Here is a 10,572-nt window from a genome sequence, read left to right as displayed (position 1 = left end):
TTTTGCATATCACAGTCACTGTGAGTGGGTGAAGAACACGTTCTTTTTTTCTGCTTCACTGATGAGAAAACCGAAGCATGAAAAGCTGCAGTGATTTGCTCATAGTCATGCAGGGCTAATTTATTCCGCATTTGGGACAGGCTATTTCTATCACACAGCAAGATTCAGTAATTGCTTTCCTGATATTTCATTTTTTTTTTTAAAAGCCAATACCATGAGCAGTCTATTAGGAGACAAATTCTCCTTTATTTTATATTTACACCCTGTGACTATTTCAATATTTTTACTTAACTACAATTTCTCAAATTTCCTTGCTCATGTCGAAGCATTTGACTAAAATATAGCAAAACCACTGTTCCTTTCAAGGGGGTCAAAACGTTTTCCGTGGATGGGAGCGTGTCATGTGAGTAAAGATGAAAGTAGCTTTGTTGCACTCTTCTGGGAATCTTTCTAGGGATATTACCAAAGTCAAGAATAGATCAGAAATGAAGAAAAGATGGGGATATAAAGAATAGCTTTCATGGAAAATTGAAATCATTCCTTTTAAAGTTTACAATTTCCACCCTGATCATAGATCCCCAACCCTGCAGGATGGGTTCTTCCCAGATATGAAGGTGGCTGCAGCGACAGGATTTTGATGCAACTGTGATTGATGTCAGCAGGTCCAGACCGTGATATTTCATGACAAATTTAACAGACATTTATTAAGTAGATTCAATGGGAACAGCTTCAGGCTAGATGGGGCTGGGAGATACAAAGGGAAGATGTAATCTGTGAAGGTCGTAGAGGCCAGTTAGGGATTGAAATCCCACGGATATGGGTTGTCGTACACCCACTTCACACCAGTTGCTCTTATTCTACGCCATCATTTCACATAAGCCTCCCACAAATGGCAAGTGGAATGGCATGATTCTCCTTATTGCAAGATGAGGCTATCTGGAAGGATCCAATGACTTCCCCAGTGAGTAGGGGGCTGCCCCGGGCTTTGCACCCAGGCTTTTGTCTCCAAGCAAAGAGCTGTCACTCACTGCACAGGAAGCAGCAGGAGAATTACCAAGTCATGGTCTAAAGTTGAGACATCCAACTGAGATACAGATTTCTGCCTGCACCAATGATACAGGAGTTCAGAATAAGGGCGAGATCCTTGTGGGTTCGTGTGATGGTGGCATGGCGATTCATGCTTGATTGAGAAGACAAAACATGAACACTTTAAGGTCTTCTTGCACAAGTGAAGTTGTGGAAATGTTTTCAAAGAGCAAATGCCTTTTTAATAGAGAAATGTACTTGGCTAGTTAGCAGAAGTTTTCTTTCTTGGGTTAAAAGTAGTTGCTGCTATTATATCCTGAAGCGTCTGGCTGTCCTGGTGGGGACATATGAGCGCTGCCACAGGCCTGGAATATCCCAGGCGGGTAAGAATAGCCCCCAATAAGAGATGACTGCTGCTTGCTCTGCTGGTCACCGCAGTTGTCAGGAATGTTTTGCCTCAGAAGCAAATGGCTTAGGGCCGACTCAACTTGGAGACAGAAAAACCCACCTCCTACTCCTGGCTGAAACCTTTGCTTTCTTATCTGCAGCTCACACCTTTAAGTCTTATGTAGTTAAAGGACATTTATCTGGGCAAGGATTTTTCCACCTCCTTGGAGAACACAGCCCTCCAGTGTCTCCTGCAGCCTGAGCCTGGGACATTCTGGAAGCATGGAAGGCTTGGACTTGCTAGGGTTTCTCATCATCACACTAAACTGCAACGTGACCATGGTGGGTGAGTATTGGGACCGTCTCCAAACTCCTGCACTGTTTCTGTTTCCATTGCCATGGTGGAATTGAGTCCTTCTTAAAGGGTCCAGGTATTTCCTCATTTTCAGTGTGCAGGCACTGAAAGTCCACCCACTCCCCAAAGAAAGAGCTGTGCCTTTCTGAAGGAAAGAGAGCTGAGGTTTCTAGTTTCTTCGAATGGTTCCGCGGTTCCTCCATCATGGAAGGGAGTCTTGTGTGTGACATTGTTCTCTCACAGACCGTCCTGTGCTGACACCGGGGTGCTGACTCTGAAGACCGAAGCAGGTGGAGGGGTGTTTGTGTGCAACCCTGGTGTGGCTACATTACCAGGAAAAGGAACAGAACAGCAAATGTTAATGAGAAAGTGATGCCTTTAGGCTTTATCCTGGAAGCTTAATATTTTTTTTTGTTTTGTTTTTGGACACAGAGTCTCACTCTGTCACCCAGGCTGGAGTGCAGTGATGTGATCTCAGCTCACTGCAACCTCTGCCTCCCGGGTTCAAGCGATTCTCCTGCCTCAGCCTCCCGAGTAGCTGGGACTACAGGCGCCTGCCACCACGCCTGGCTAATTTTTTGTGTTTTTAATAGAGACGGGGTTTCACCGTGTTAGCCAGGATGGTCTCGATCTCCTGACCTCGTGAGCCAACCGCCTCGGCTTCCCAAAGTGCTAGGATTACAGGTGTGAGTTACCACACCTGGCCCGGAAGCTTAATTTGTAAGGGGTAGCCATTTCTCTTGTGCACTTTAAACCAAATCCCAAGTTTAGTTTATTTTTTTAACAAAGAAAATAATAGATTTTTGTTTAATGCAGATGACTCACATTTTCAGAGAGGTATGGGGGTCAGAAAAGGATGAATATATGCCAGAGATGCAGCTGATACTTTTCTGGCTCATTATTTTGTAGATTTAGACAAAATCAACTTGATGTTAAAAGTTCAACTCAATGACTCATCACATAATGATATTATTCTTTGTTTGACTGTCTTTATTTATTTTTGTTTTGTTTTTCTGATGTCAGGCGATGTTTCTTTCATCACAAAACACAATATTCACAAGTTATTTTGGCTGAGTTTTAAACATGTTTCGAGACAGCTGGCCGGTGCCATGAAAACAGGGCTTGACAGTTTATTTCGGTTTTCTAGCTTGGTGTCATTCATTCACAATACATTGAAGAAAGACAAGCCTTATTCATTCCTAATAACTGGAAAAGGGGAAGAGGAATTCTGAATGATTAAAAAATCGGAAAAATGGAATGTTCATAAAGAAATTCAATTTCAAGGGCCATAGACTAACATTAAATACAAGCCTTGTGATTAAATAGAGATCCCTGGACTGTTGCCATAAGTAAGAAGATTTACTGAAATCAGCAGCTCGAATTGGCAGTTACAGAAATAAGCCAACCTCTTTTAAAAGGCTTATTCTCCTAAGAAGAAAATTTAAATCTTATTTAAATCATTAATTTGCTCAGCCAAACTTTCTTTCTGGACCTATCAGTCCAGGAGACATTACCAAAAGTCTGAATTAGCAGACAGATTAAAACACTTTTAATATAATCCTTTTTAAAAATATACTCATCTTGAAGCATCTTACAAACAAGGATGTTCAGTGCTCAATAAATATTTGTCAAAAGAACTACCTGATACTCTTGCTGTGAGTAAAGACAAGCTGACAGGTGTGGTGACTCATACCTGTAATCCCAGCTACTCAGGAGGCCAAGGCGGCAGGAGCACTTGAGGCCAGGAGTTCAAGACCAGCCTGGGCAATATAGCACGACCCTGTGTCCAACAACAACAACGACAACACAAACAAACAGAAAACTAAAGACATGCTTATTGACGTTTCAATTCCCCAATCTCAGCCCCAGTAGAAACTTTAAAGCTGTTGTTCAGGGCAGTGTATTCGGGGTGATGAGGCCATGCCTGCTTCCTCTCTTCCAGGAAAGCTCTGGTTCGTCCTCACGATGCTGCTGCGGATGCTGGTGATTGTCTTGGCAGGGCGACCCGTCTACCAGGACGAGCAGGAGAGGTTTGTCTGCAACACGCTGCAGCCGGGATGCGCCAACGTTTGCTACGACGTCTTCTCCCCCGTGTCTCACCTGCGGTTCTGGCTGATCCAGGGCGTGTGCGTCCTCCTCCCCTCCGCCGTCTTCAGCGTCTATGTCCTGCACCGAGGAGCCACGCTCGCCGCGCTGGGCCCCCGCCGCTGCCCCGACCCCCGGGACCCGGCCTCCGGGCAGAGACGCTGCCCGCGGCCATGCAGGGGGCGCGGCGGCCTCCAGGTGCCCGACTTCTCGGCCGGCTACATCATCCACCTCCTCCTCCGGACCCTGCTGGAGGCAGCCTTCGGGGCCTTGCACTACTTTCTCTTTGGATTCCTGGCCCCGAAGAAGTTCCCTTGCACGCGCCCTCCCTGCACGGGCGTGGTGGACTGCTACGTGTCGCGGCCCACGGAGAAGTCCCTGCTGATGCTGTTCCTCTGGGTGGTCAGCGCGCTGTCTTTCCTGCTGGGCCTCGGGGACCTGCTCTGCAGCCTGCGGCGGCGGATGCGCAGGAGGCCGGGACGCCCCACGAGCCCTTCCATACGGAAGCATAGCGGAGCCCCAGGCCACGCCGAGGGACGCTGGACTGACGAGGAGGGTGGGCGGGAGGAAGAGGGGGTACCTGCGCCCCCGGGTGCACGCGCCGGAGGGGAGGGGGCTGGCAGCCCCAGGGGTACATCCAGGGTGTCAGGGCACACGAAGATTCCGGATGAGGATGAGAGTGAGGTGACATCCTCCGCTGGCGAAAAGCTGGGCAGACAGCCCCGGGGCAGGCCCCACCGAGAGGCCACCCAGGACCCCAGGGGCTCAGGATCCGAGGAACAGCCCTCAGCAGCCCCCAGCCGCCTGGCCGCGCACCCTTCCTGCAGCCGCCTGCAGCCCCCTGACCTGCCTGCCAGCTCCGGCGGTGCTCCCCACCGGAGAGCCAGGAAGTCTGAGTGGGTGTGAAAAAAGCACCTGGCCGTGCTCCGGGGCTCACGCCTGTAATCCCAACACTTTAGGAGGCCCAGGCAGGAGGATCGTTTGAGAATATATCTCCTTGCCCAGGAGTTTGAGACCAGCCTGGGCAACATAATGAGAGCCTCGTCTCTACAAAATATCTAAAAATTAGCTGGGCACAGTGGCTCCCGCCTGTAGTCCCAGCTACTTGGGAGGCTGAGATGGGAGGATCATTTGAGCCTGGGAGATCCAGGCTGCAGTGAGCCAAGATCATGGCACTGCACTGCAGCCTGGGCAACACAGTGAGACACTGTCCAAAAAAAAAAACAAAAACCACCAAGCAGAGCTGAGAGAGCCCGGCTGTCCTTGGCACACGGGAATGCCTGTGCTGATGCACACTCACTTTGGCACCTGTAAAATCTCATCACTCAACGAAGGTCCTCAGGCAGAAGGGCAGGGGACACACGGACGTTACAGGCGATATAGTCTCAGTACGGATTTAATTTAGATAACATATTTTATTAAAAAAAAAAAAGCACATGATGTTCAAATGCCCCAACAAAACTAAAGTGATGAACTGGAGTCAGCTTTCTGATGATGGTGAGATGGTTCTGTCAGCCACACTTTCCCGGTTCTATTATCAAATTCTTTGCCGTGTGTTTCATGTAAGGCATGTTTTCTTCCATTAGTATAGTTTATTAATGTTTAATATTTTCTAGTGAATTATCATGAGGTTTTTTTGTTTTTCTGCTTTGGATAAAAGAAGCATCTGTTATGCATGTCATAAATAGACATTAAACTTCTCCAAACCCCTTAATAAAATTGTATTCATTCATTTCATACTGCTATGAAGAAATACCAGAGACTGGGTAATTTATAAAGAAAAAGAAGTTTTTTTTTTTTTTTTTTTGAGTTGGAGTCTCACTCTGTCGCCCAGGCTAGAGTGCAGTGGCGTGATCTCTGCTCACTGCAACCTCCGCCCCCTGGGTTCACGCCATTCTCCTGCCTCAGCCTCCCGAGTAGCTGGGACTACAGGTGCCCACCACCACGCCTGGCTAATTTTTTGAATATTTAGTAGAGACAGGATTTCACTGTGTTAGCTGGGATGGCCTTGATCTCCTGACCTCGTGATCCACCTGCCTTGGCCTCCCAAAGTGCTGGGATTACAGGCATGAGCCACTGTGCCCGGTGGAAAAAGAAGTTTAATGGACTCACAGTTCTACATGGCTGGGGAGGCCTCACAATCATGGCAGAAGGTGAAGGAGGAGCAAAGTCACATCTTACATGGCGGCAGGCAAAGAGTGCATGTGCAGGGGAACTCCCCTTTATAAAACGGTCAGATCTTGTGAGACTTACTATCATGAGAATTGCATGGGAAAACCCACCCCATGTTTCAATTACCTCCTACCAGTTCCTTCCCACAACACGCGGAGATTACGGGAGCTACAAATCAAGATGAGATTTGGGTGGGGACACAGCCAAACCATATCAAAAATTAATGCTGATTGCCTGGGGACACATGGATGTCACGCTTCATACATCATTGTGTTAGAGCAGAAATGACAAATGCAGAAAATATGGCTAATAAACAGTTGGTTTCCAGGGGCATCTGATACTATTCCTGTGTATGGGTGTAAAGTGCACAGGATGTAGGATGAGTTGTCCCTGTATGTGTATGCTGGGTGGCTGTCCTCACCGCATAGAGGGAGTGCTTTTGCTGTAGAGGAGTGACCATAGATTTGTCACAAGTTTTTCAATTCAGGCTTTGTCTGTGCCCTTTAGAGAGTCATACAATTCAGATTTCCCTGAGAATCTTCATGTTCCAATGGAGAAGATGAACAAAAACTGTGGGTATTGTGGAATGCACAGTTTGTGTTTATGACTTTTGTGTAGCAGCAGACAACTGCCCCAGGTCTTGGGCTGGGCTTCCAATCCAGGCCTTTCTGCACTGCTTAGCATCATTCTGGCTTTGATCTAGGTGCTGCCCAAGTTCAGGTGTGACGTCCAAGTTTGGTGCTGGCCGAAATCAGGCAGGTGGGAAGATACAGTAGAGCAGAGGTTTGCTATGGGACAGGATTAACCTGCTCACCCTAATCAAGAGAGGAAAGAGGCATCTGGGTGTAGTTCAGAAATAGATGACTATCCCCTGGTTTCCATGTATGGAAGGGCTGGGGAGAGGCACCACCCTTCACTCCAGCAAATAACAAAAAACGTGAACCAATTCCTCATCAAAATGACGGGCACTTTGACTCTTCTAAAGAAGACCTTGAAAATGAAATGTCTTCAAACATGGAGAATAACAGCCTGCTTGGTGTATCTGCAGGATGTCAAGGCAATTGGTCCAAACGTTAAACAAAAATCCCAAATTGGTTTTGGCATAAAGCTATTTGAATGAATGTGCCTATTTTAATATATTCTCTCTCCCTCTCCCTCTCCCTCTCTCTCTCTCTCTCTCTCCTTTCTCTCACTTTTGCTCCTTAAGCCACTGAAAGCTGTGAGCCACGCCTCTGACCCTTGTCTTCAATACTTAGATCAATGTCTGGCACATAGTGGCTGCTCAAAAAATTGTTTGTTTTTTTTTCATTTGATATTCCTGAAACATTCAGGGACAAATCTTGTTGTCCCTTGTAGTGTCCAATTCTGGTGGACTTCCCAAGTCTCTCTAAGTCTTCCCAGTCTTATAAAGGATTTCTTTCTTCTTTCTCCTTCCTTCCTCCCTCCCTCTCTCTTTCTCTCTCTGTTTCTTTCTTTCTTTCTCTCTTTCTTTCTTTCTTTCTTTTCTTTCCTTCCTTCCTTCCTTCCCTTCTTTCTCTCTTTCTCCCTTCCTCCCTTCCTCCCTTCTTCTCTTCCTTTCTTTCTCTTTCTTTCTTTCTTTTTCTTGCTTGCTTGCTTTCTCCTTCCTTCCTTCCTTCCTTCCTTCCTTCCTTCCTTCCTTCCTCCCTTCCTTCCTTCTTTCCTTCCTTCCTCCCTCTTTCTTTCTTTCTTTCTTCTCTATCTTTCTTTCCTGTTAATCTCTTTCCTTTCTTCTGATCTTCCTTCTTTCCATTTTTGAGGCAGGATCTTGCTCCGTCACCCAGGCTGGAGTGCAGTGGAGTGATCATGGTTCACTGCATGAGCTCCCTCTGGGAGAGGGAGGGTAAGGGAGAGGGTAAGGGGCCCAGGGTAGGAGATCTGGGCTCTGGCCTCATGCCCACCATTTCCTAGCAGGTCAGTCCCTCCCCTGGCCTTCAGTTTTCTCCTCTGCATGATGAGGGGCCCTGACCAGGGGATTCTTTAGTGCTCTATGAGGGTGAGACTCTGTCAGTGAGATGTGCGGCTGTCAGTCATCTTAGCATTAATGGGGACTCATTTATGAGGCCTATCCAGCTACCTGCCTGCATGCAGGTTTTGATCAGATGAAAATGGTAAGAACAATAGAGGCCTGTGTGTCCTTAGAGGAGCTGCCATGGCGAGAATGTGAAGGAAAGGGAACCCTCGTTCTCTCTCGTGCACTGTTGGTGGGAAGGTAAATTAGTACAACCACTATGGAGAACAGCATGGAGGTTTCTCAAAAAACTGAAAATAGACATATAGGATCCCGCAATCCCACTGCTGGGTATGTACCCCAAAGAAAAGAAACCAGAATGTCAAAGAGATAGCTGCACTCTCATGTTTATTGCAACACTAGTCACAATAGCAAAGATATGGAAACAACCTAAGGGTCCATCGGTTGATGGATGGATAAAGACAATGTGGTTTATATGCAGAATGGAGTACTATTCAGACATAAAAAGGATGAAATCTTGTTATTGGCAGCAACATGGATGGATCTGGAGGACATTATTTTATGTGAAATGAGCCAGGCACAAAAAGATAACTGTCATAGGCTCTTCACTCCTATGTGGGAGCTGAAGAAGCGGATCTCATGGAGGTAGAGAGTAGAATGGGGGTCACCAGAGAAGGGGATGGCGAGGGGGCCTGAAGGGAAAAAGAAAGAATACAAATGCACTTATTACCACCAACGTGTACACTGAACAGTGATAAAGATGGTAGATTGTGTATGTCTATTTTACCTCCATAAAAATAAATGTTAAGAAAAGAAGAGCTATCATAAGAGAGACAGGGACCCCGTGGAAAGTGGAGGCAGGTGGTCCGAGGATGAGTCCTCAACTTCATACACTACTGAGTGATGGCTGAGAGCTGAGTGGACAGACCTGGGGGCCACGGAAGACATCTGATGGGACCCTGTCCCGTGAGGAGCAAGGTGGCAGAAGAGGCATTGCTTATCCTAGAACTTTGCTGGTCATGCTCACGTGACCGTGACTATGCTGTGGAACGTGCTAATGCAGGTGTCCTTATTTCTCTTCTCTTTGCTGTCACACTGGGCGCTGAAGATCTCTCCTAGTTTTGTAACTTAGGTTGTAAAGCCTTAAAGATTTTTTCCAGTCCATGGCCAGGTGTGGTGTCTCACGCCTGTAATCCCAACACTTTGGCAGTCCAGGTGGGCGGATCACTTGAGGTCAGGGTTTTGAGACTAGCCTGGCCAACATGGTGAAAACCTGTCTTTATTAAAAAAACAAAAATTAGCTGGGCATGGTGACGGATGCCTGTAATTCCAACTACTCAGAAGGCTGAGGCAGGAAAATCACTTGAACCCAAAAGGCAGAGGTTGCAGTGAGCTGAGATTGCACCATTGCACTCCAGCCTGGGCCACAAAGTGAGACTCCGTCTCAAGAAAAAAAAAAAAAGAGCTTTTCCAGTCCTTTAAAGGGAGAGGGGGAAAATATCTTAGACTATATTCAAAAGGCTAAAAACAGTAGAAAATCATGTGGCTTCCATCTTCCTTTTCCAGACTTCAATCCGTGTCTTTGCATGTTGACACCGAATGACTGAAAAATGGCTCCCACGTCTGCATCCCTCCCACAGACTGTTAAGGAGGAGCCTATGGCTTAGGGCAGAGACTGTGCAAATTAATGTAATTGCAGCTGCAATAACAGGCAAACCCCAATTTTAGCCGCTTAATGCAGAAGAAACTTCAATGAGTACAAAGTGTCTATTCCTGGTGTGAGCAGCTCTGCTCCAGGTGGTGACTCAGGGACCCCTCCATCCTGTGGCGCCAACATCTTCTGCCCACATTACTGATTTCTTGTGGGGAGGACAAGAGGGGTTCCCTAGGCCTGGCCTCGAGATGGCGCTCGCCATGTTCTCTAACTAGAACTCCGTCCCGGCTGCAAGGGAAGCTACGAAAGGTGGCTTAGCTACGTGCCCAGAAAGAAGGAGGAAAAGTTGGGGTGAACAGGTAGCCAGTGTTTGCCTAAGGCAGCAATTATTATCTGGGCACCTGCCCTGTAAGAGGCATTTAATAAATCCTAGTGACCAACAAACTGGTCTCTAGGGAAAGCTAAGCAGGGCCATTGGCTCAAGTCCTCAGACGGTGGTGGAGAGAAGAGAAAGGAGGTGACAAGGACAAAGACAACTGACTGAATTAGGCACAGAACCCAAATCTCTCATATTGAGGGACTGTCCTCTTAATTACAATCATTTTAAATAAAAAGGGATCTTAATTGGTTTAAGTGTGTGCACGTTGGGGTTTTAGTTGAGCTCTTTGGTCTTTGCACGGCACAAAAAGCTCATGAGATAATTGGTGTCTAACTTTCCGGGGACTTTAATTTAGGAATCTCTTCCCAGGGCAATCTGCAGGTGGATTCTAATGTGCAATTCAAGCTCTGGCCTGACACGTGCAGCTGGCTACCTGCAGAGACACAAATGAAAGATTATGAAGATCAATGAGATTATGCTTATAAAGCAGTTTGTGCTTAGCCAAGAACAGCATTTACAGAATT

The 10,572-nt window shown here is 46.9% G+C and overlaps 1 protein-coding gene across 1 annotated transcript; it reads left to right on the top strand.

The window, feature by feature from the left end:
• The first annotated feature begins 1,453 nt into the window (after window positions 1–1,453).
• Window positions 1,454–5,065, top strand: GJD4 (gap junction protein delta 4). The gene is made up of 2 exons (XM_032171587.2): window positions 1,454–1,759; window positions 3,711–5,065. The coding sequence occupies exons 1-2, from the start codon at window positions 1,696–1,698 to the stop codon at window positions 4,757–4,759; spliced, it is 1,113 nt and encodes a 370-aa protein (XP_032027478.1). The 5' UTR covers window positions 1,454–1,695; the 3' UTR covers window positions 4,760–5,065.
• Window positions 5,066–10,572: the final 5,507 nt, after the last annotated feature.

The sequence above is a fragment of the Hylobates moloch genome, unplaced genomic scaffold (genome assembly GCF_009828535.3).
Source record: "Hylobates moloch isolate HMO894 unplaced genomic scaffold, HMol_V3 SCAFFOLD_3, whole genome shotgun sequence".
Taxonomy (NCBI): domain Eukaryota; kingdom Metazoa; phylum Chordata; class Mammalia; order Primates; family Hylobatidae; genus Hylobates; species Hylobates moloch.
Note: the sequence above shows the minus strand (reverse complement) of the source record. Positions and strands in the feature narration are given on the sequence as shown.

Bases quoted from the DNA above. Each gene is read 5' to 3' on its own strand.
- GJD4 (XM_032171587.2), top strand. From the start codon at position 1,696: ATGGAAGGCTTGGACTTGCTAGGGTTTCTCATCATCACACTAAACTGC. The intron at 1,760-3,710 runs GTGAGTATTGGG...CCTCTCTTCCAG, and splicing joins CTGCAACGTGACCATGGTGG to GAAAGCTCTGGTTCGTCCTC.